Here is a 25414-nt window from a genome sequence, read left to right on the forward strand (position 1 = left end):
CCTGGTCCTCGACCCAGAGAACTCTGGGTAGTCCTTCAAAACTCAGCTCAGGCACCTGGGCCTTTTGTTTCCGGTTCTTCAAACAGGCACACCTTGGCTCCTGCTGCCCCCGCCCCCCCTCACTCCCCCCACCCCCGCTTGTCTCTGGGAGCCCAGCTATGGAACACTGGGCTCCCAGAGTTCCGTAGATTGGCCCCTTCTTATCCTCAAGTGACACCATTTCAGAAAGACCTCTCCTAACCACCTCAGGCACTTATCCACCCCATAGTGTTTGCTGTCTCATTGCTCTGCATTATTTTCTTTACTGCATTGTCACTGTCTGAAGATAGCTCAACTTACCAGTTTTTTTACATAGTGCTGAGTTTTCTCCCACCAAGCTTGACTGGGTCAGAAACCGCGTTTGTCTTGTGCACAACCCAGAACCTCTGAGCCTAGGACAGTGCCTGGTACCCCGCAGTACTCAATCCGGATTTCAGAATGTGACACAGGGATGAATATCACATGCTCTGAAAAGCCTTCTTTGACCCCAGGATGGATTACATATTCCTTTGAACTTGCATTATCCTTTGGGTATGTTTCTTTGTGTAGCACTTGAACTGTATTAAAACTACCAATTGTGTTATTTAAAAACTGCCTTTCACCCTGGCCAGTGTGGTTTAGTTGGTTGGGCATCATCCTACAAACCGAAAGGTCATGGGTTCTATTCCCAGTCAGGGCACATGCCTATGTTGCGGTTTAGGTCACCCTTTGGGGCGCCTATGAAAGCAACCGAATGATGTTTCTCTCCTTCTCTTTTCCTTTTCCTTCCCCTCTCTAAAATCACTAAGCATGTCCACGAGTAAGGAAAAAAAATTTTAATAAAAACTGCCATTCTTGCATCCTCCCACAGTAGTGACCTTTTCAGGAGTGAGAGATGGGTGAGAGGAAGGGCCAGAGGTCAAACTGCAGAGCGGAGCAGTGTGGGAAAACACACTGGACTGCTGGGGTGGGGGCGTTAGATCAGTAGGGTTTCTGATCAAGTTTCTATTCAGAACTTTTGAGGTGGCCACATCCTGGAGAGAGGGGAATATCTCACTGGGACCCACAAGACCACTTTGGAATGTGGCCGGAGAGTAGGACACATGTCGCTGCGCACTCAGGTAGGGACAGGTCACCCTGCCACCCCCACCCCCATTCCCAAATCCTGTGGAGGGATTACAGAAACTCCTGTGGAGCAGGGGGCAGAAGATAGCCAGCCCTGCTGGGTGGCAGGGCCGCAGCGTTTTGCTGCAAATAGGCTGGGTGAGCCTAATGTGATGCCTTAGGTCTCAACGGCCCTGGGGACAGCCAAGGCTGGGGCCTGGTCAGCCATGGAGGCCAGTACCAGAACCCACAAGTAGAGCTGACCCCTCCTCCCATGTGACAACAACCCAGTAAGTTCCATGAAACCCGATGCCGTCTTGCCTAGTGGAAGGCTTGTGGAGAGATGGTCCTGACAGGAAATTCGACTTTGAATTGATGGAATATTCAGGCAAATCCAGCTGTTTAAATCTGAAGAGATGGAAATATCTCTGTTGGCAAATTTGGAAGTTCCTCCCACCCCACCCTCTCCTACTCTTTAACTAGTGAGTTACAGGCTGGAAACCCAGTTCTTTGCTCTTTGTTTTTCTCTCCTCCACTCTTTAGACCATGAACTCTTGAAAGAACACTCTGGTCTTCCAATTGTCCAGCACAAGTGGAAGCTGCCTCTGCAGTTTTACATTTTTCTAGCAGCTACCTTTAACACTAAAAAGAAACAGGTAAGATTAATTTTAATAATTATTTTTTATTTAACCCAATATAACAAAAACATCATCCTTACATATAATCAACATAAAAAGTATTAATGAGATGTTTCCCTTTTGTTTTGCACTAGGTCTTTAAAATTTAGCGTATTATTTTACACATATAGCACATCTCACTTTGGACCAGCCACCTTTCAGATACTCAAGAGACACATGTAGCTAGTGTTTGCCAGAACAGGTCTAGCTCAATCCCTGCCACAGGGCAGGTATAAAGTAAATATTTATTCACTGGACGAATTTATAATACTAAATGGTATCGTTACATCTGCCTGACTCTTGAGAAACTTTTGCTCCTTTCAAAGTAGTGCAGAATAATAAACTGATGAACAGCCAGGTTTGGCCAATACTACTTGGCAGGACATTTTGAAACAATGTAATAAAACATATCTTACCATATCTTAACAATGCACATTCAAGTAGGACACTGACTTTACTCTGCATGTGTCAAATTATAGCTCAAAAAACCCCTGCAGAGTAAATATAGGAGGAGTATGTATACTTTGTCCTCAATTGCATGGCCATACCCGATACTTGTGGAGCCTGGTATTATCTCCTATATTTTACAGAACCTCAGAGGCTTGCTTTTTAAAATTCAGTTGAGCCGTTCTGTATTTAATTACTAAACCCATTTTGCTATCCATTGCTTGGGTTCCCAACGATGAACAGTCATGCTCACTTTAAATGAAGATGGATTTGATCAAAAAGATAGTCTGTGCCTGGTGGAAATTTCCTGTTGTACAAAATGATCATCCTCATGACTATCTGGCTAATCATTTCCCATTGTGTACTCCTGGGGTTGGAACTATTTGTCCTCCCTTTCTTAAGGACAAAGCTGTGTCTTCTTTCTTATGTTAGTCCTTAACTGCTTCTCAATGGTTTCTAAGAGGCCAAGAATGTTTAATCCCTCTCTCAAAATTGCAATTGATCACACTTGGGCTGTGTCTGTCCCTTTATCACCTAGTTACTCTCAGAAAATATGAAATGGCATTGATTCTGGAACAGAATGAATGTCAAGGGCAGCACTGTGGAGAGAAAACGGTTAAGGAGTGCTCCTCTCCCCTGGAAAACTTAATGCCACCTCTTGTTCCATAACCAATGTATGTTGCTGTTTTGCTGCACAGAATGTCTCCTACTAGATCAGTATCTATGGTGGATAATACATTTTCTCATAACAGCAGTTACATGATGCACAGAATCATCATGACCATTTTATCAGCAGCTTCCAAACTCAGAGGGTGAGAGATACGAACAACTCTGAATCTCCCTTGGCCCCCCAACAAAGCTAAGTGTTGGGGTTTCCCTATCTGAGGAAGAGAGGAGACAGAATCTAACATAAGGCCCTAATTGCCCTCCTTTGGATTCTCCCAAATAGCATTCCAGTGATTTCCTCCGGCTTGAATGGCTCCTCTCTGCTTTCTGGGGGCACTCCCTATTCTGGGGATTCTCTACACTGAGAATCATGGGGTGTCTTCCTTTCTTCAATGGCCCTTGATCTGGCACCTACGACATCTGAAGCTCAGAAGACGCAGTGGGGACTAAGCCCCGCGGAGCCCCTTTCTCGGAGTGCATGGGCTAGCAAAGATCCCAGAATCAGGGTCAAGCCCCCTTTCTGTCCTTGCTGGTGTCTCACCCCAAACTATCTTGTCTTGGGTTTAGTTAGGAAGGGCTGTCCGACTAGCAGTCTGTTAAAAAGTCACAGTGGCTTTGAATAGAGGTGACCATTTGGGTATTTACAAATCGCATATTTGGAATATTTACAGTTTTACACACTCTGGGTGGCGTGTTCTGCTACAGCTTGTACTAGTGTAGTTTCCAGGTCTGGAAACTAGAACACGTTAAGATTGAATGTAAAACAAGTACTTCACAAATCTTACAGGAGAAGCCGAGCTCTGGTTGCTAGGCAACCTGACAAACTCTCAGTGAGGACCAACCTGTCAGGCACACTTAGCCATCTCTCCCCAGTGGTGGGACGCGCCGGCCCCATTGGCCACCGTCTCCCCTCGCTCGGCTCCAATTGGTCGGAGAACCTCTCAGTCCGCTCCCGTTGGTTGTCGCCGCCTCGTGCCGCTCTGTCATTGGCAGGCCGGTTCTCGGGCCACTTCACGTCACTCTCTCACCCCACTTCCTCTGTCCTCAGACATCGACACCGCCCCTCCTCCCGCCCTTCCATCCACGAGGGAAAAATTTAGCGAGCTCCCGCCTCCGTCTTCCTTCTGATTGGAAGACGGCGGGCTGCGGGGCGGGCACTGCCAGCCTAGCCTGCCGGCCACGATTGGCTGCTCGAGCCCCAGCCCCGCCTTCCACCGCCTCCCGGCGGTGCCGGAGTCGGGAGGCTGGAAGGCTATAAAGCTGGTGGCGAGGGCCGGCACCGCACCCTGCGCTTTCGTGGCTCTCTTCTCTTCCTGTACCGCCACCTGGACACCTTCGGGTGAGTGGCCCGCGAGGGGGACCGGCGCTGGGCTGCTGAGGGGCCGCGGGCGGGCTGAGGGTCGGGTGGAGGCGGTGCCCTTGACTAGGCCTGAAGGAGCTCGGGATCGGTCTGGCTCAGGACAGAGGGGTACCTGGCCCCGGGGGCGGCCCGCCGAGAGTCTGGTCCGTGCGGGGCTCCCCCGCACGGAACCTGGGGGGAGGAGAGTCCGGGACCCGGGTGCGGGCTGGCGAGCTGCGGAGGGGAGAAGGCGAAAGGGCGTTGAAGGTTACGGTTCCAGTGTTCCAGCCGGGAGCTGGCTGTGCCAGGGCAGTGGTCGTGACCACCGAGGGGGTGGGGCGGGGGGTGGGCATCAGGAGGGGCGAGAAGGGAGCTGGGCCGCCAGGGCGTCCGGAGCCTGGGGTAGATGAAGGTGGACGCCGAAGGATGGGGAAGATCACGCTCAGGTGGTAGGTGGCCGGGGGTGTGTCTCCTGGCGCCCCAGACCCGGGCGGGGGAAGGGAGGAAGGAGGGTGGGCAGCCCCACTTCCTGGTGCAGGTGCGAGGAAGCATCACACCCGCGACCTAGCCTGGCCGAGTACTCGTGCTCCTGACTGCTCTGACTGTGCTTGCCTCAGATACCACAGATTCCTGCCTACCCCACCTGCCCGCCTCCATATTCTTTATGCCTGTTAAAAAGAAAAAGGTTTCGCGGTGTTCCGAAATCCTGTACCTCCCTCCTGCTAACAGCTCCAGGACTAGCCTGACCTGCTAGGATGGTTTAGTGAGCAGGCACCCGCGAGCCTTCACACACAAGGACATTTCAGAGCCACGGTAGAGGAGGGATTGGACCACAGGTAACGTGAGGTTGCCCCTCCTTGTCGTGCTTGCCCTGTGGCCTTGGTCTTAGGGCTTCACGGGCTCCTTTGGATACTCGCCTCTGCCGCAGCGCTTCCCTCCCGATGCTCTCGCCAAGTTGCTGCAGCAGGGCGGTGTGTTCTGCTGCTACTGAGTAACATTTGCTGTTTCAGGGAGGAATCAGGAAAAAGGATGACAAGAAAAATGGCCAAATTATGACAAATGGAAGTGCTCATATAGTTGACAGATTTTTCCTTCTGAGATAGAGTGTGGACTTTTATTGCACAAATTGTGTTAGAAAGTCCTTAATCAAATGTCTGTGCCAAACGTTTCCTTGAAGCTTGAGACATCTAAGAAGTTTGTGTTCTTTCTTTGATCAAAACTTTTTTTTTTTAATTTCACGTATTTTTGTTTGGATCAGAAGAGCGGGAATAGCGCATCTTATGGGAGGGAAGTAAGACATGCTTTTCTTTGTGTCTATCCTTTGTAGGTTTCTCTTTCAAGTTTGCAAGTTTGCCCAGTTTACAATTCTAGTTCAGTTTGATTCTGCTTTAGTCCATAATTCCAGTTCTCAGAAGGTGCTTCCAATGGGGAGAGTTCTACAGATGTTACATTTGAAGCTATAGAAGGGCATGCCATCTGTTAGGCTAATTCTGGATTTTGTTTTTGATCTTGTTCACTTAAATATTCCTCCAAAATGCTTTCACATCCTGTTTCTCTTAACTGGGATTGATTTTGAGAATTTTTTATCAAGAACCTTAGGAAGCTTTTCTCCCAGGAAATGCAAAACCCTGATATTGATATAATGTGTTTCCTGGGTAGCCTAGAATGATTTAAAATCATAATCCAGTGGAACAGAATGTGGGGAGATAGAGTTGGTTGTGGATGGAGGAGCTTGTTGGGCTATATATCAGAATCTCTATTTAATTTCATTTAGATATGAATATAAAGTCTTATAATTTTAGGTTGGGTTACAAAAAGAACAGTAGGATGTGGTATTTTTGTTTCTTTATAGGTTAAAAAAGTTGGGAAACATATTACCCAGCCTGATGGAAGCATGGTAGGACTCAGTTGTCAATAATCTATTCATCCTAATGCTTGGCACAGGACAACGCTCACTTGCTGTCTACCGACTGAGTATCGTTAGAGCAGTAGGGCTAAGCTAATCTCTCAGACTCCCAGTCTTCATTTTTGTAGGGTTTGTGGTTGCGGGGATGTGCATATGGAAATGATTGTAAGAACCACAGATGGTCTCTTCTGATTCTGTTTCAACTCCTCACATTTTTCAGGTTAGGATCTGGGAGCAGTTGAAACCCATCATTTGCTTGAACAACAACAGTAGAAAGACAATTTTCTGGACACGGGTGCTACAGCCCATCTTAAAAATGACAGCAAAAAGAACGCACTAGTAAGCGCTGCTGCAAGTACTTGCATCTACAACATTTGTCCCCTAGTTGTTGTAACTCCACATTCAGCCACTTAAAAAAAATGGCAGTTGAGTGCCTTTACTCCAAGGTCTCAGAGGGCTTTCAAGAGAATCAAAATACAGTCCCTCCCCCAACAGTAGTCTGCGTGGATGAGATCCCTGGTAGTTTTCTTTTCAGAGCAGAATGTGAAGACTTAGGTGTGGGTGACCAGCCTGCTATAGGAGTACAGGGCCCTGGTTAGAAAACAAGGAGATCTTCCTGGAAGAGGTAGTTTACTAGAGGATCTTGGAATAGAATCTCTGATAAGTAGAGCAGTAACTGGGGGGATGAGGTGCAAGGAGGGGAGGGGCATAGGCAGGGAAATCCCTATTTTGTGCTTGGAAAACTAGACCAGCAGCGTGTACAGTGTCAGCAAGGCTTTCTTAACAGTGGTTTTGCCTCCTTACTCCTAAGGTGGAAAGGCAGCTGGATTTCTCTCCTGTAATAGTGGAAAAGATCACCAGGTAAAACTGCCTATAGTTTCCCTTGTACCAAGATGTGTACCGGATGAACTTCTCTGCCTACCTGCTTGAGTCCAGGCTAAGGGGGAGACAGAGGAGGGGCCTAGGGCACTGACTGGGCCCCGGCAGAGAGCGGCAGGGCAGGAACCTGGCTGGCCCTGGGCAGTGCCTGCGTTCTTCAGTTTTCACCTTTGCCAAACTCAATTGATTGCCTCTCAGGAATCTCCGAACTTGCCCTGTAGCAACCTGCCCAGTGGCTTGTGATTCTTTAACTTCGTCCTGACCAGCCCTGCTCCACTCTGGCACGTGCTCAGAGAACACCCTTAGCAGGAAATAAACTGGCCTGCTGGAGACTTGATGTTGTAGCCAGAGTAGAGAGCCCCTCTAGCCAGAGCAGAAGAAGATGGGGAGCCTAATCCCTTTCCAGTGGGCCCCCCCCCCCAGAGTGGCATTGCTGCCTGCACTTGTTCTCCAGGCCCCTTCCGGGGCAGCCTGAGCAGCACAGCCGCCCTCTGGGACTCCATCTCCCTCATCTGTCTGCCCCAGTGCCTGCTCTCCCCACAGCCCCCCTCTTTGGCCCCCTCCACCTCCTCTCTTCCCCCTCCCCTCCTCTCTTCCCTCTCCCCCAACCTTCCTGCCCAATTTATTTATCTATTATTTTTTGAATTTTTATAAGAGTTTATTTGAACCAAACTGATGACATAATGCCGGGGAGCAAAATCTCAAATGCACTCCTTCCTCAGTTAAAATAATCAATAGTGAAAGAGGGTGAACAGGCAGTTCGGGGAAACTTCCTTGGCACAAATAGTGTCAGATGTGTATACTTCCATGGCTTCAAGAAGAAATATTACTGTTACTGACATAGTCCCAACATGTCAGGGCTAAGGGGGAGACAGAGGAGGGGCCTAGGGGCCTTTAAAAAAAAGTGTTTTCCAGATAACGCCAAGGTTGTGAGTTCTATCCTGATCATGGCACATAAACAAGAATCAGCTGATGAATGCATAAATAAGTGGAACAACAAATTGACGTTTCTCTGTCTCAATACAGAAAATTTTGTATTGCTCCTTTCTGTTACAAAGCATTATTCACATATTTTGTCTTCTCAACAATCCCTCACAGTGAGCTGGGGAAGGCAGGGATTAGCTCCATTTTACAGATGGGGGAATTGAGGCTCAATGAGGCACAAATTATTAAAGCCACAAACTCCTAAATGCTCAGCAAGCTCTTGAAAGTATAAAGTCTCTTAATCTGGAAATTTGCTAGCCCAGTACAACTTACCTATATTCCTTTCTCTCTTTTTTTAAAGGAGTTTTATATATTTATTTGACAGGGGAAGGGAAGGAGAAAGAGAGGGAGAGGTGTATCAGTGTGTGGTTGCCTGTCTCGTGCCCCCACTGGGGAGTAATAAGATTACTGCTGAAATCCAGGCACGTGCCCTGACTAGGAATTGAACTGGTGACTCTTTGGTTTGCAGGTCAGCATTCAATCCACTGAGTCACACCAGCTAGGGTCCTCTCTCCTAATTCTTGAAAACCCAAATTTAGTATAAAGACTACAGCTCTCCCAGCATCGTACTTGCTTGAAAGCCTGAACATGGACTTATGTCAGTTGGATCATTACCAGGATCGAACCTCCCTCATCCCTAGGGGGAGGTTCGAGCCTGGTAATAAAATAAAGGGGAAAAGTTTCATTTATGAGCTTTAAGGACTGTTTTTTCTACTCAAAGTCAAATTCTGTAGTACATAATGTGATTGGACCAGGATATGTTTATTTTAACTCACTTTGAATTGAAGCCATTATTTGTTGATGACTTTAAACAAAGTTTTCATTTGCCATTTCTAGTGCCTGAAGGAGGGAACACTGACAGACCTGGAGACTGAAGTTCATTGTCCCTCACACAGGTAAGGGCTGTTCCTCTGAATGGGAGGGGGAGTTTCACTCCCCCCCCACCCGGGGGGCAAATAGCCACGTACCACACGTCTGCAGACTCTGTGTGGGGTTACATCCAGCCTTAAATATGAGTGACGCACTCGTGCTTTGGGAGCCCATCTGATTTGTGTTTAGTTGACGAATGGCTAAAACCTAGCGCTGATTTGGCAAGTTAGTGCTCACTCACAAGATAATAAACTATAACCATGCGCATGGTGTGATTGGGAAAAGCACCAGTAAGCATTGGTGCCCATGGCGCTTTGAAGATTACATGCAGAAATGGTGCGTAGCTGGGCTGTGGGTGGAGTTTCACCTTCATGTGAGTTGAACAATGATTGTCAGTGTGTTTGAAGCAGTAATCTTATTACTCACAATTCTGATTTTGTGTGTGTGTGTGCTTCAGTATTGCAATTTCCCACGATTATTACTGACTTCAGAAGGCTAGTAGAAATTCATTTATTCAACATTCAGCTTCTGCCATAAGCCAAATGCTGGGGTAGGTACTGGGACACAGGGACGAACAAGACACAGTTCCTGGTCTCTGGAAGCTTTTTGTCTCATGCAGAGAGGTAGACCCTAATTAACAGAAACCTGACAAAGTTTCCAGTAGCATCTTGACAATAGTCAGGTGTGCGTTTTGAAAATATTAGCCGAGTGCAGGTGAGGGTGCAGGCAGAGAACTCACTGAGGAAGCTGGTATCAGTCCCCACCCAGGGTGAATGCTGAAGTCCCTGCCTCCCCAGCCGCAGGGCTAGTGGGGGCTGCGTTCCAGGCTTATCTCCATGTCCATCCTAGTTCCCTTTGTGCACAGATTTTAAGTTCTCAGTGGGTCATATTGGTCCCTCCTGTGGCCTGGAGCTCCTTTCGTCCACGGAAGGGGTGAGCCTTCACTTTAGAAAAGACTTGAGTCTCTTGTTGGTCTGTTGTTGTTGGAAGATAACTTTGAAAGGTTTGCAGAATTGTGGTAAAAGTGTACCTTTAGCGTCCTCTTTAAAGAAATTTACATGTTTTATTATAAAAACAGAATCCCCATTATCCTCCTTAGGCTCTTTTTCTTTATTATTATGAGTACAATGCTCTGAGAAATAACGAAGTACCTTTTTATCAGCAAAAGGTTAAAAAGATATGCAGATAATTTTTTAAACTATCAGATTTTAAAACTGTATTCTATTTAAATTTTTTGTGATAGATACAGAATAGTGAATTAATCTGAAATACGCCATTTTCTGAGATTATGTGATTATACTTAGGGTGCTTGTTTTTTAGGTTTTAATATACACATAATTCAATGACTTGGGGGTTAAGGGTAGATACCATAATGTGAACATCTCAGAGCTTTAGTTAGGCTTTTTTTCCCTTTCTTTTTCTAATTTGTAACTGGCCTACTTCAGAGAAGATTTGAGAAGACAACATAAGAACATACACTTGATAGGAAAGTTAAACTTAAACATTACAGACCAGAAACATATCAAACTTTGTGTGGTTTTAAATGTCATGGAAGCTAATTACTTCCCTGTATTTTTCCTCTTTCCTTCTTAATCTTACTCTTCCTTAATTTTAATCAAAATCTAAATATTTCACATTAGATGGCTTCTTACCAAGAGTATCATGAAAACTTAGCCAAGAGAATGAGCAATATTGACTGAGTTAAACAATGTAAAAAAAAATGTTTTTCATACCAAGATCGGAGTCATGATTCAACCTGATGTGTGTGGGTTATTTTAGTTTAGTTACATTTGTTTTCCAAATGAAACAGTTTAAGAATACAGCTTATTTTGTAAGTGCCATAATACAAGAATTAATCAGAGCTAGTCAATTACCATAAATAAGGTACATACAGATTAATTCTGGAACTAAAGCGTGACATTCATGGCTTGTTACAAAGTTGTTTATACCTTCAGAAGGTGATACATCCCTGTCCATTTTATTTCCAAAAGCACTGCAAGCCACTGGGCGGGGCAGGGGAGATACACTGTCTCCAGCGTGTTTAGCACAGACTGGAAAGTTGAAAAGAATAAGAATCGGAAGGGGAACCTTGTGGTGGGACAGGCCGGGAAGCTAATCCTCCTGCCTCTGCCCTGGTGACTTAGAAGGTAGCCAATAGGAGGAGCTCCTCTCCTAACTATGTGGATGGGTCATTGATTGATTTGGTGCTGAAACCCAGGATCGAATTTTTTTTTAAACACTAGTTGTAGAGCTCTTTTCTGTGGACTGTGCAGAAGATTTAATCTTATTTTTATTTTTCTCTAAACTTAGAATCTGCCTAGTGACATGTCACGTAGCCCTTTATATCCTCATTTCAACTTCAGTGTAACAAAGTTTTAGATTATAAATTAACATGTTTGCGTGGGCGAGGAGAAAGGCAAAACAATGTGGAGACTTGCTTCTCTCTCTCTCTCTCTCTCTCTCTGTTCACTTAGAGTATCCAACAGTGAGCCTCTCGGGTCAGAACAGGACAGGCTACCTGCCTGGGAGTCATCCTGATCGTTTCTTTTCCTGACGTCTGGTCAGTCACAATTTTGCCAGTTTTTTGCTTCTTCCATATTTTTGGAAGCTGTTTTTTCTTCACCCCGTAGGCTCTGTAGGTCATGCTCTAGTTCATGACCTGTGTCTTATCTGGGCTGCTGCCTCAGCTTCCCAGCTCAAGTCCGTTTTCTGCACAGCACCAGTGTCTGTAAAGACAGTGACCCTCAGTAAGAAGCACACTTTATATGTGTGTGCATAATTGAAACAGAAATTTCATGAAAAAAAAATTCTTGCATTTACCATGTGCTATACGATCTGATATTTTCTGATTTTTAAATTGAAAAATGTGTTGTTTGTCATCCACGGACTTGATTCTAGAATTGGACAAACACTCATCTGAACACTAAATACGACCATGTTATTCCCGCTTTCAGTTCTCTGATGGCTTCTCAATGTCCCCGAGGTAACGCTGATGCCCCCCCCCCCCCGCCCCATGTCAGCAGGCCAGAGCCTTTGTGACCTGGTCAGTCACCAGGTCCAGCTGTCAACTCTCTGATCTACTCCCTGGGCCTCACACTTCACGTCGACAGATTAGTGACACATTTTACGGTCCTTTGGAGGGTGCCTTTGTGTGTGCTGTCCACCTTGTCAAAGCTCTCCCAGCACCCTTGGCTTCTGCAGCGCTTGACCCATCGCGCCTCCTCATTCCTGAGACTCGAGTCTGCAGCAGAAACCGGCAGCCTTTCTTCCCGCTGCCCCCACCACCAGGCGGGCTCGTAATTCTCCAACCATAATGCGGCTGATGTCGTGTCTCACCCTCCCACCAGGCAGGGACTGTTTGAGAGGGCGAGGGCCCTCCGCTCTGAAACTTACCCTGATCTTTGGCATGGAATGTGTTATCATTGGTTGGATGAAACAAAATATGAATAAGTAATATTTAGAAGGAAGATTCAACAGGTACCCCTTAAAGCCTTTCACTTAGATTATTTGATTATACTTAAGGTGATTATTTTTTAGGTTTTAATGCACACACAATTTAATGACATATGGGCTGAGGGTAGATATCATGATTTAAGGACATCCTTTCTACTTTTGATGTTCTCTCAAGACTTCAACAGCTAGCTCACCGTGGCAGTAGTCTGTAATTTCATTTCACCTAATGCTGCTCCCGAGTTCGTAGGGTGGCAGAGGACAAGTGACACGGATACAGGAGCCGACTCTCCATTTTCAGGGGTCAGACTCGTGGTGAGTTGGTAAATGCTGTGGAAAGTTAGTGAGGCAGTCTGACCCAGGTAACTCTCGTAAGCCAGGACCTTTGTCTTGGAGGAACTGTGAACCTGCCACTGAAGCAAAGCATCCTGTGATGGGAAACCCAAAAAGGAAATTGAGTTGCAGAGGCCAGGTATGGAAAGAATTTTCTCTCTAAAAATAAGGGCTGTGCCACTCCTCAAAGCCTGACACCTATATTTCTCTGCCCCCTGTGCCAGTTGGGCTCTGGGATACCCCTGGTCGCAGCGCTCCAGTGAGATCACGAGGAAAAAGGAGGGCCCTGTGTCCTCGTGGGCGGCAGCAGCCTGGCCTGGGTCTCTGGGTCTAACTTGGCAGCAAAAGGGCTGGTGCTGGTGGCTCCGGCAGCTCTGGAGGAACAGGCTCACGGGATCTCAATAACCACCACCTCTTTGCTCTTTGCTCCTGCACCTTGGCCTACAGCCTTGGAACCATTTCCCTGTGTTAAAGTCCCTCCTGAAGTATATAGAATAGTTTCTGTTTTCCTAGTTAATACAACCTCTGAAGAAATTGAGGCTCTGATAGTTTATGTGGCTTGCCTATATGCACCGAGCAATGGTCTTAAGTGGCCAGAACCTTTTTTTTTTTTTGCTGTTAATAAGTGTATCTTAATAACTGTAAGTATTGACAGTGTGTCCAGACTTTTGGTGCCCTTTTAAAAAGAGAAGGGGTGGTTTTAAGAGTCGTTATCTCAGAATTAGTTGCCATACTAATAATGTGTGAACTACCAATTTTCAAATTTAATCAGATTTTTTCCCTAATTTAGAAGCAAAGTGATACCTTGTGGTTTTATGATCATTTATTACCTATACACTAGCTGTAGGAAGTATAGAATATTGACATTTGACCCTGTGATAGGTTCTGGAACTTGTCTTTGCACAAAATTATAATCATTTGGGTTTCTGGAAAGGGGGTTTCTTTGGAAGGATAGGACCAGGTATAAGGCTGTGTGCAGATTGGCTTGTATAGATTGGTAGACTTCTGCAGTGTGGCTTTTGTACTTGCTGGAATTGTTTAGATTAATAGAGAATGCAGTATTGTTTGATCTAACAATTTGTAAAGTCAGTAGCTGTGAATAACCAATGTATCTGTAACGAAGGGCTGACTGACTTAATTTAAACTTCGGGTGGCCAGAAATACATCAGGTACTTCTGATTCGTGGGTTGTATTACTAAACTGCCATTGTATTTCATCTTACAGTTCTTTACAACATGTAAGATTCTTGTTTGAGCTTTTTTTATTTCTAATAATAGTATTGTAAATCTATAAACCTATCTAGTTTTAAATAAAGTGCAAGCCTTTCTGAAGGATGATCATTTTAAATAGTAGTATTTAATTCTCGCTATAGTTGCTACTTGCCACAAAAACTTAGATTTGACTGCCCTGAGAAAACATACTAAACTTAGGAAGTAAACTAATATTTTAGGTGATAGTTGAACTCTTAATGTCAATTTATCAAGTTTGAACTTGACAATTGATAACAAAACAGTATTTTTCTGTTTTTCTTTCTAAAGCTCTTTCACCATGCCTGGGTCGCTTCCTCTGAATGCAGAAGCCTGTTGGCCAAAAGATGTGGGAATTGTTGCGCTGGAGATCTATTTTCCTTCTCAATATGTTGATCAAGCAGAGTTGGAAAAATACGATGGTGTAGATGCTGGAAAGTATACTGTTGGCTTGGGCCAGGCCAGGATGGGCTTCTGTACAGATAGAGAAGATATCAACTCTCTCTGCATGACTGTGGTTCAGAATCTGATGGAGAGAAACAACCTTTCTTATGACTGCATTGGGCGGCTAGAAGTGGGAACAGAGACGATCATCGACAAGTCCAAGTCCGTGAAGAGCAACCTGATGCAGCTCTTCGAGGAGTCTGGGAACACGGACATAGAGGGAGTGGACACCATGAACGCCTGCTACGGCGGCACGGCCGCCGTCTTCAACGCTGTGAACTGGATCGAGTCCAGCTCGTGGGATGGTATGTCTCTGCTCCCCAGAAACGCTCCTGGGAGGCAGATGGGCCCAGGCTACCTTGAGTCATTGCTGTGTGCAAACGTCAGCACTTGGGCTTGTTGGAATGTACGCAGGAGGGATAGCTATGACTCTCAACTTTCCTGAGTTATGAATTGGTTGTCTTTATCGTGTATGGTAATTATCAAAATTTAGTCAGACATTTTCTTTCTTTACGAAAGTTGGAAAGCGTATTCTGGGGAAAACGTAACTCTTCTGTCTCCATGTACAGCATTTATAGTGTGGATCACCTTCTTTTGTATGGACACTGTTTTTCAGGACGGTACGCCCTGGTGGTTGCGGGGGATATTGCTGTGTATGCCACAGGGAACGCTAGACCTACAGGCGGGGTCGGGGCCGTTGCTCTGCTCATCGGGCCCAATGCGCCTTTAATTTTTGACCGAGGTGAGTGTTTGGGAAAGTTGGGTTTTGTTTGTTTTGTTTTGTTTTGTTTTAGCACAATATGTTGAGGAATTTGAAAATAGAAGCTAGTGCGGACTGTATGTTCATTCGGTGCAGGCACTGCCTGCTAAGCACTTCATGTGATTTTCATGTTTAGTGTTCATAGTTATATGAGGCAAGTGGTGCCATCCCCACTCTACAGAGGAGAGTGGGTTTGCGTAATCACGGAAAAGAGTCACTTAACTCATGGCCACAATGTCACTGGCAAGTTTGTTTTCAGTTCAGTAAAGCAATTGTTGTCTCTTAGTTAGATTACGAAACTTACACAAACACATACATCCAAGGACTCTTAGGCCAGATACGGACGTGGTGGTTTCTTTTCAATTGCGTACTGGCTCCACCTTGTGATTTTTATACTGCAAATCGCCAGAGGTGACTGGTTATAGAAGGCCCTCGATAATGCTTACTGACCTGCAGACACTGAGAAGCACAAATCCATGGACATCTGCCTTTTTGCTTCTAACAGGACTTCGTGGGACACACATGCAACATGCTTATGACTTTTACAAGCCAGACATGCTGTCGGAATATCCCGTAGTAGATGGGAAACTCTCCATCCAGTGCTACTTCAGTGCACTGGACCACTGCTACTCTGTCTACCGCAAAAAGATCCGTGCCCGGTGGCAGAAAGGTGGGTTTGACCTTTTCCTTGGCTTGGTCTCTGGGAAGGACGAATTGCTGGGTGTCTTCAGTGAGAACCTATTGTGTGGGCATCCTTCATTAGTGTCCTTTATTTCTTCCTCTGGGGTGGAGTGGCTTAGAGAGGGGACAGTGCTGCTGCCGGCTTCTGGAGGTTTGCCGGGCGCTTGCTCTGTTTCTAGTCACTGCCCACTTCTCATATGACTCTGGCGCCCTTCCAGCTGTGGCCGTGGGGTTGAATCCCAGAGTGGGTGGGCTTGCATATGTTCTGAGACCGTACAGGCCCTTTAGGCCGAGCCTCCTGAAAATCTGGAATTTTCCTCCACTGCCCCAACCCCCACTGGTTTTTACAGCCAGAAATTACAGGGATTTATCTTCCCATTGCTGGAACCCTGAGCTGTTCAGCCTAGCCCAGGGCTAGGATCACTCGCTCCCAAGCTGTCCCTTCTGAGTTTTAGCCACCACATTTGAATGTGGGATCGCCTGTTCCACTGCCACCTCTCTGCACCACACAGTGCATCTCAGGACTGCCCCGCCCATCTCTGTGACTCCGCCCCTCCCACCCATCTGGATGAAGGTGCCTTTAAATCTTGGGTTGTTGGACTTCCCAGCTCGATTTTCTGACTGTTCTGGGTATTATCTGTTTTGAGATCTAGTTGTAATTCTCTCTGGCCGCTCAAGGAGGCCAAGACTATCTACTCAAACCTCCATTTTGACCGGAAGTTCCCATGTTTGCTTTTATAATGTCATCATTATCTCCATCTTTAACCCTGAGAAAGTTCATCACTCCCCTCGTGCCCCCTCAGTGGTATATTTTTTTAATAGTTTTCAAAAATCGGCCACAGTATTAGAATAAGCATAATACAATATTAAGTACATGCTTTAGGACATTTGATTAAACAGCAAGCAGTCAGTGTCTTTGACCACTCAAAAGAGTGGCATACTTCACAGTGTGACTTGACTACAGACGTCGAGACAGTCACATCGTGGCATGGTATTTGCAAAACAACATTCCGACAGTCAGAGCTTCAGTAGAACACAGCACACAGCTTCAAGGATTCAAGCACTGCTCTCTGGCCAAGGAAAGACTGCCTACAGTTTGTTGATGTATTTTGACTGGATTGAAAAATAGATGTAGTTGCTTAGTTCTTCTAGATACAACATATCTTTTCCAGAAGGAAGCTGGCTCAGCTGAAAAAGTTCTGAGGTGCGGAGGAGGACAGTGTTTAAGTCGATGCTGTTAAAACACAGTGTCGCTGCTTCTTGGCCTTTTGGCTAAGATCAAGAGTAGTATCTGTTCTTATCAGTTTAATATACATCCTCTGTCCTCGGACATTATATTAAATGGATTTTTGGAGCTGGGAGATGGAATAGGAGCTTGCTCTGTCCACTCTGCACATCAACCCGGTATTGCAGTATTTCTGGGAACAGTGCACCCCCTCAGGGGATTAAAAAAAACAACACAAAAAACACAGTGTCATATACATTGTGCTTTTCCCATAGTCCAACTTTGCTGTACAGAGGTTGCGAGAGGATTAAAAGACTGATACTCAGAAACCTAGTGGCGCTGGACAAGAAGCATTCTTGCAGTATGTAAAATGTCATACTATTTATATTTAACATCATGTGTCACCTGAGGCTATGTTTTTTGATTTTCGAGAGAGGAAGGGAGGGAAAGGAAGAAACATCAATAGGTTGCCTCCTGTTTGAGCCCCAACTGCGCATTGAACCCGCAGCCTTTCAGTGGACGGGATGACACTCCAGACAACTGAGCCACCCGGCCAGGGCATGATTTTATAACTTTATTAGGACCCAGAATAAAAAATACACTCTCAACTGTGTGTGCTAAACTCAGACAAAAATGTCATGGAATTTCTTATCCATGCTGCAAATTGTGCAGTGTATTTTCTGCTCTATTACATTAAAAAGAAAAACCCTCTAATTTTTTAAGATAAAAAATAAAAATACTGGCCCTGTGTAATAAAAAAATTGATTACACAATCCACTAACAGCTTGTGACTCTTACCTTTGGAAACCAGTAATCTCTCTCCTTTCTCCTGCTGTCTTATTGATACACATTTTAAACCATAGAGATTGTCCATTGTACATTATATTTTTGGTTGCAATTTAAAGATATAGAAACATCCTAGCCCTGTTCAAAAATAAAAACTGAAAAGTTAGTGGCTTATATGAGTTTCTTAATGTCTTTGGATTTCTTTTTCAGAGGGAATTGATAAAGATTTTACCTTGAATGACTTCAGCTTCGTGATCTTCCATTCCCCCTACTGTAAGCTAGTTCAGAAATCTCTAGCTCGGATGATGCTGCACGACTTCCTGAATGACCAGAATAGAGATAAAAATAGTATCTATAGTGGCCTGGAAGCCTTTGGGTAAGAGGTTATGAATTTGTTTTCTTCTATATGAGAATACTTCTTATATATGTTAAACTCGGATTTGTTATAGTCCTGAAAATTTGAGAGTCAAAAGGCTCTTAGGAGTAACCTAGTCTGACCTCTTTTTGTCATCAGTGAAGAAACTGAGTCTCAGAGAAGTGGTGGCTTTTACCTACAGGAATTCCTTAGGCATTTCTACTCAGATTTTCTGCCTTCCTCCTGTTAGCTCCTCGTCGTCACCACGATCATGTTCCCAGCAAGTGCCTACATTTAAACAGCCCCTTCGCTGCCCTCTTGGCCTCTCCAGCCCCGGTGCCTGCCCCAGACCTGCCCTGCGCCCTGCCACTGTCAAAGTCTGCTCCCATTGTCCCTTCCACAGCCGTCCACTTTGAAGGCTCCTAGCACGCCACACCTGCTAAACTCATTGCTTCTCCTGGCCTGTGTCCCTTCTCCATCTGATAAAATTCTACTCTGCCTGTAAGACTTGTCTCCTGTAATACAGTAACTCTTGCAACTAAGTAGACATGGACTTAAAATAGTATACTTTGTTTGGTGGCAGCAATGCTTTAGTGGGTTCATTAAGCCATTACAATCAAGTTGTCTTAATTTGATTATTAAAAAAAGTGAGAAAAAGGATTATCTGTCTACAAGTGCTGTGCCTTCCGGAGCAGTTAGCATGCTGCTACTCGGCTTTTAGCATGGAGTCATGAAGACAGAGTGATGCCCACTTGCGGGTTAGAATGCTAGCTGCGCACACTATCTAATACTATACAAATGGTGTCTTTGAACACTAAAACTGTCTTTCACAAATTTTTCAGGGATGTTAAATTAGAAGATACCTACTTTGATAGAGAAGTAGAAAAGGCATTCATGAAGGCTAGCTCTGAACTCTTTCATCAGAAAACAAAGACATCTTTGCTCGTATCAAATCAGAATGGAAATATGTACACGTCATCCGTGTACGGCTCCCTCGCCTCTGTTCTAGCGCAGTAAGTACCGTTTCAGCTCCTCCCCTCCCCGCACGTGGGGAATGCTAGAGTTCTGAGGCCAAACGGGCTCTCCCAGCTGTTGCCCATTGACTTGAAAGGGTCTATGGGGTGAGGCTGCAGTTATTCCAGAGCGTTTGTTTAGTGTCACACTGGCCTTTCTGGCTACTGGCCTCGTGATTTTATTACTCCTGACATCTCCTGGAGCCATCAGTCCCTGGTTGACAAAGTAACTTATGTTACCATGAGAGAACTTTCACAAGTCCCACATTCTCCAAGAGGTGAAAATGCTTGTCTGTTTACTGTAAGGGGAAAGCTTTAGGTTAGGTCCCCACGGCTATAGGACAAACTTTTGTTCCCACCTGTAGCTTCCTGCACATCGTTGTGTTGGGCCAGTTCGCCATCCCGATCATTTTCCCCTGCACAGGTACTCACCCCAGCAGCTGGCGGGAAAGAGGATTGGCGTGTTCTCTTACGGTTCTGGCTTGGCGGCCACCCTGTACTCCCTGAGGGTCACGCAAGATGCCACACCAGGTAAACACTGAGGCTCTCACCAAGAATGTATCGGGGACCTACCGTGGTAAGGTTGATGCAGCCAGCTCCCCTGCAGGCACTTGAGTCTGTCCTGTAGGTCGTTGGTACGTTCCCATCCCCCGTTACCTCTTTCAGCATAGCCCGATTTTCACTCATCTGCAAATCTGCCGGAACTGGGTAAAGGGCAGGACTATGTCTAAGTGAGAATGTCTTCTTTCTTTCCTTCCCAGTCAGAAAAAAATACCAGTTGAAACGTTTCCTTTTGTCTCATGTTTTAAACATATAGTCAGGGAAACAGGAAACATATCTACTTAACACAGGCAGCTTTTGAGTGTTTAATAACTGAGTCTGATCACATGAGTGAATCATTTCTTATTGTTTGCTAATATCTAAGTTACCTCGTTTTTATAGCTTTGTGGTCTTGGCCACATTTAAGGAAACTTTTGTGCCATTCCTGAGCTGGTAGTAGCAAAACCATAGAGAAAAAGTGATGGTGGGCTTGGGCTTCTTTAAAAACTGTGTACAGCCCTGGCTGGTGTAGCTCAGTGGATTGAGCGCAGCCTGGGAACCAAAGGGTCACAGATTTGATTCCCGGTCAGGGCTCATGCCTGGGTTGTAGGCCAGGTCCCCAGTGGGGGACACATGAGAGGCAACCACACATTGATGTTTCTCTCACTCTCTTTCTCCTTCCCTTCCCTTTTCTCTAAAAAAAATGAATAAATAAAATCTTTTCCTTTTTTTTTAAGATTTTTTAAAAAAATCTTAAAACCCAGGCATGTGCCTGGCATGTGACTGGGAATCCAACTGGTGACCCTTTGGTTCGCAGCCCACACTCAATCCACTGAGCTACACCAGCCAGGCAAATAAATAAAATCTTTTAAAAAACCACCAGGCAGATGGGTAGTCAGAGGTGGTAGGAAGCTGTGTCAGAGAGACACCATCCTTTTACTAAATGATAGCCAGCATTTCTAACAAAAATGAGAAGATTCTTTTTCCCACTGGGCAACATTTTGTTTAGGCTTTGGGCATGCTATTTTTAGTCTTTTAACGTTGGAATTATTTACTATTTTAGGGTCTGCTCTTGATAAAATAACAGCAAGTTTGTGTGATCTTAAATCAAGGCTCGACTCAAGAACTTGTATGACACCAGCTCTCTTTGCTGAAAGCATGAAGCTCCGGGAGGACACTCATCACCTGGGTAAAAATGTTACATTAAACTGTTAACATGCATACACGTATGCCCAAAAGCCTATTGGAAGGCTATAACAACATTAAACATGTTACTTGTAAGATAAGGATACCCACGTACCTAGGCGGTATTCAGTCCTAATTCGATGTTGATGAAAAGTACAGGAAAATATGCACCTTCTGTAGTTTATTACCAGGTAGTTGTATGTTATAACTAATTTTCCACACTCTCTGCCTTGCTTTTAGCCAACTATATTCCCCAGGGTTCAATAGATTCACTCTTTGAAGGAACATGGTACCTGGTTAGAGTGGATGAAAAGCACAGGAGAACATATGCCCGGCGCCCCTCTCCCAGGGCCAACACTTTGGACGGAGGAGTGGGACTTGTACACTCCAGCACGGTGGCCGAGGTAAGTCAGGCCCATTGGGTTTGCTCCGGGGCTCTGGCAAGGTCGAGCTTTCCACCCCCAGATCCCTGGCCTTAGGGGGCCGAACTGAGATTTAGGAACTTAGAGGGATGTCCTGTAGGGAACCGGTCCGCCTGGCAACGGCAAATGTAGCCCGGCCCTATTGGAAAACCAGCAGTCGTGAGTTGGCACACAGGAGCCAAACCCACGGATCGGCTTTCCCGTGGGAAGCCAGGCCTGCATTGTACCCAGGCTGCTTTGAGGCTTGCTTTTGTTAAATCTCCCTCACCCTGAGTTGAAGCAGAAAATGCTTACTGCAGATCTTTAGAGTAACTTCCTAAAGTCAGTGCTAATTCTCCCAAGGATGGAGTGTAACCAGACCAATCACTCTTGTCATTCCCTTGCATTTGCAACATTTTTTCCTTGTTAATCTCTAAGAAGTAATCAGTAACATCCTTTCCTTTGTTATCTGTAAAAAGTATCACGCAAAGCAAACCTGAGCAGAATGAATGAGAACCTTCTTTGATGTATATACTCTTAGAAAGCAATGAAAGCCTGTCCGGGTTAGGGCCAGGGCACGCTCTCTCTGAGAGTGGCCGTGCCGTCCCTGTTTCTCCACAGGACTTTGGTGGTCCGTGTGAATTTGTTCACCGCATCCACAACGACACTGGCCCCACTGGGCGGAGCCTGCATCAAAGTCCGGGAAGCAGAGGAAGTCAGAGCAAGGCTCTGGGGGTGGGTTCCAGCTGTGCTAGTTTCCAGTTCTGTAAAGTCCTCACTTAAATTATCAGCACTTTGAAAGCACTAGGTTTTATCAATACCAGGATTTAAAGAAAGGCTGGTAGAGGGAGGTTCTCACCGCTCCTCAGGCCAGTTGTCAGACTGGCCCCCAAAACTGTCAGGCGGCGACAATAATGGCTGTGCTTTGAATTCCCCCTTATGCCAGGTACTTTATTTATATTTTCTAAGTTAATCCTTATAAAAACTACCTGAGGTCCGTGATATTTTGCCCATTTTAGAGATGAGGCTGCAGGTTGTCAAAATGACTTAACCAGGATCACAGGCAGCACCAAACTGAGGACATTATCATCTTGAAGTTTCTCATTTTATCTCTGCATCACAAATCTGATGGGTACGTCTTCTGCTATCACACAAATCAGGTGCAGCTTCTAGTGTTGAGTTGTGGATGTAAAGTGTGACAAGCGCTGTGTCTGGTGGGCCTGGGGCCTTCCCATCTGTTGCTCTATGGATAATTGTATACTAAATTCACCAGGAGGTAAAGAAACGGATACTCAGTTCCCACTATGAACAGTTACATAGCATATATATTTAGCTCACAGCTATCCAAACTTATGCTCTGTTTTTCTATTGAAACTTTAATTAGCAACATAACAACAAAAAAAAAAGGAAAAAAACACACTTTGAGACGTTTCCCCTTTGATTTTAGCACATTCCAAGTCCTGCTAAGAAAGTGCCGAGACTCCCGGGGACAGCAGCGGACCCCGAAGCAGCCGTCATCAGCAATGGGGAGCACTGAGGGCTCCTGTGCAGGGGAGACTCCGGTGGGGGTTGGGGGTGGGTGTGTGTGGGAACGGTTGGGAATGGGGTGTCGGGGCGACATTAAATGATTACGTGTTGTTTAACATTTTGTGTGACTGACACGGAGCCTGGAAAGCCGCGGTGCTCTCGGGGAGGTCTCTCTGCTCAGTGCGCCGTGCGCTCCCTGGTGGGGTCTGGCCAGGGCGCAGGCCCTGCCAAGGGCTCTGTGAGGGTCCCCACCCCTCTGGCCGCTTGTGTGCATGAGGCTTTGTGTTAAATGTGGTTCGATGACTCGTGTGCTTCTGCAGAAGAGAGGTACTTGTCTTAATTCTAATTTGTCTGAACATGTAAGAATTTTATACTTTGAACAAACAAGATTACTTGGGAAGTACCTGTGGTTTTTGAAGAAAGTTTATAGTTTAGGAATGTGCTTTTACGTGTGATATACACAAACCCCGTTTGAAAGCAAATGGCCTTTTTCTGGACTTTGTACGTTCTGAAGAGAGAAGAGTGGGGCCCGTAACTCTGGTTCTGTAAACGGCAATGCGGCTTCACACCCAGGCCCAAGGGATCGTTGGGCCTCCGCGCAGAGACGCTGGCGCTGGGCAGACGCCTGCTGTGGACGGTGTGGTGCACGGGGGGCCGTGACCGCGGCACTGGGCCCTCCTGAGTCAGTGTGTGCTGAATGAGGCTGGGCAGCACCGAGGTGGCTACTGCAGTCCTGTGTACCTTATTTGGAAGAATAAACCATTTTTCTGGCTGCCTTTTACAATTTTTAATAAGGGAGGATGGGGCAAGGCATGGTTAGGTTACTTCTGATGCTTCAGTGTTACAAACTCAAAGACCAACAACCTAATAAGTTCATGGTGTTTTGGGGGTTTTTTTTGTTTGTTTGTTTTTCCATTAAAAAAATCTGTTTAATGAAAACGCAAAGGTAAAACGCATATTTTTACGTACTTTGATCAGCCAAAACAAGTGTTCTACTTCCAGATCTGGAAGCAGGATCTATAAAGCGTTTTCTCAGACTTTCACTTTCAGAACACTATCACATGGTATGAATAAGACTGGTTAGACAGTTTTGTAGATACTTTTGGTGCTGACCTAGGACATGAGCCTTATAGATTGTAAAATAGAGACCGTTGGAACTAATGTACAGAACTAAATTTTTAAAATTTCATTTGCTGTTAAATTCCATGAAGTCTCAGTTATCTAAAATGAACTTACACAAATATGAAATGTAATGTTTCAAACTGCAAGGTAATGTGTAATGTAGTGTTTGTAAAATACTCTTGTTTAATAGTAACTAATGGTATTTTGATTTGTACAGTCATAATTTGTTAAAATGATTTCATTTTAACATCCACTGATACAGATTAATAATGGAAGTTCAGATTTAAAGGTTGATGGGAAAATGGTGCATGCAATACTTTTGCAAGTATTGGAAGTTTGGTATGTTTTGAAAAGAGTAATTTAACCTTTTGGGGTGTCAGAAAATGGATTTTCTCCAAGTCCATTGCCAAAAATGGGCAGACCTAGTAATACTGGCACAGAGAATTAACCGGACACCTTATTAACAGTGAGGTGAATAATTCTGAATAAAGTTTTAGAGAACTATTTCAGTTATTCGAGTATTTTTTTTTCCTCTTGAACTAACATTTTGGCTATAAATCAGCTAATACTCTATTTTTAAGCATGGGCATTCATGTCATTTCAGCTTATTTATTCACCAGTTTATTCATTCATCAGTCAGGAAACATTTGAAAATATGACATCAGGCACTCACTGAAGTCAGAATAGAGCCTTACCAGATGTGTGGTCTTGCCGGCCACGCCTGCCTGTCTGGCGTGGAGGGGTGTGTACAGGCGACTTACTGTTTGTTACACTTCAGACAAAGTCGGTCCCAGATTGGGTGATGAGCATGTGTGAAGTTAGCTGTGAAGGTCTGTGGAGAGAGTTACTTTGTTTCCCTAAAACAACCTAGGATTACAGTTGGCCTCTGAAGATTAAAAGCAGTTTTATAGCCCGCACAGAACTGCCTGCTGGCAGCCGGGGCCTCCAGCGCAGGGGCCGCAGGCTCTCGTGTTTCTGGGGCTCCCTGGGGTTTTGCAGAGACTTGTTGCATTGGTGGTAATGGACGACGTGATCCCTAAGGGTCCTATCAACCAGGAGTCTGTCAATTAGGAATTAAACCTCATTTTCTAAAGCCGATTAGCTCATTTTTGTCGTGCCATGTCCAGATTCAATACCTAGTCATGATTTTGTTTCCTGGGTCAGTCCCCTGTCCCTCTGGGGCAGTCAGAAAAAGGCCAGTGTTCTCCGAGGTCACTTGGACAAATTCTAGAACCCTGACCAATACAGCTTTAACAGTCCTTGCCCTTCTGGATGGAACCCTTTTCCCACCTTCCAGGGTTTTGTTTTTGTGAACACTAACGTCTAAGGTTAATGCCAGATGAAGCTCATAGAAGCAAACAACTGCTTGTGATCCTCCTGCGACTTAGTTGAAACACTTTGTCTCTTGTCTGCAGTTTGAAATGTCCTAAGAAACTCAGTGGACACCAATAGGTC

The 25414-nt window shown here is 45.3% G+C and overlaps 1 protein-coding gene and 1 non-coding gene across 3 annotated transcripts; both read left to right on the forward strand.

The window, feature by feature from the left end:
- The first annotated feature begins 4126 nt into the window (after positions 1–4126).
- HMGCS1 (3-hydroxy-3-methylglutaryl-CoA synthase 1) lies at positions 4127–24463 on the forward strand. 2 transcript variants are annotated; one of them, XM_037164546.2, is made up of 12 exons: positions 4127–4251; positions 6969–7018; positions 8858–8916; positions 14212–14669; positions 14981–15106; positions 15630–15794; positions 18027–18192; positions 19014–19184; positions 19609–19715; positions 20788–20913; positions 21150–21313; positions 22758–24463. In XM_037164546.2, exons 4-12 carry the CDS (start codon positions 14222–14224, stop codon positions 22845–22847), a joined length of 1563 nt encoding a protein of 520 aa, XP_037020441.2. In that variant the 5' UTR covers positions 4127–4251; positions 6969–7018; positions 8858–8916; positions 14212–14221; the 3' UTR covers positions 22848–24463. The 2 variants fall into 2 exon arrangements, with proteins under 2 accessions (XP_037020441.2, XP_037020430.2); XM_037164535.2 differs by lacking the exon at positions 6969–7018.
- LOC119063364 (U2 spliceosomal RNA) lies at positions 17058–17243 on the forward strand. The gene has a single exon (XR_005085153.1). It is a non-coding gene; the product is annotated as a U2 spliceosomal RNA (small nuclear RNA).
- Positions 24464–25414: the final 951 nt, after the last annotated feature.

This window comes from Artibeus jamaicensis, unplaced genomic scaffold (genome assembly GCF_021234435.1).
Source record: "Artibeus jamaicensis isolate MK-2021 breed Jamaican fruit bat unplaced genomic scaffold, CSHL_Jam_final scaffold_369, whole genome shotgun sequence".
In the NCBI taxonomy this organism is placed as follows: Eukaryota; Metazoa; Chordata; class Mammalia; order Chiroptera; family Phyllostomidae; genus Artibeus; species Artibeus jamaicensis.

What these genes read in the sequence shown, in the direction of transcription:
- HMGCS1 (XM_037164546.2), top strand. Translation starts at nt 14,222, where the DNA reads ATGCCTGGGTCGCTTCCTCTGAATGCAGAAGCCTGTTGGCCAAAAGAT. An exon ending in GCCTTTAATTTTTGACCGAG is followed by an intron (nt 15,107 to 15,629) that starts GTGAGTGTTTGG and finishes TGCTTCTAACAG; the next exon opens with GACTTCGTGGGACACACATG. An exon ending in AGTGGCCTGGAAGCCTTTGG is followed by an intron (nt 18,193 to 19,013) that starts GTAAGAGGTTAT and finishes CAAATTTTTCAG; the next exon opens with GGATGTTAAATTAGAAGATA.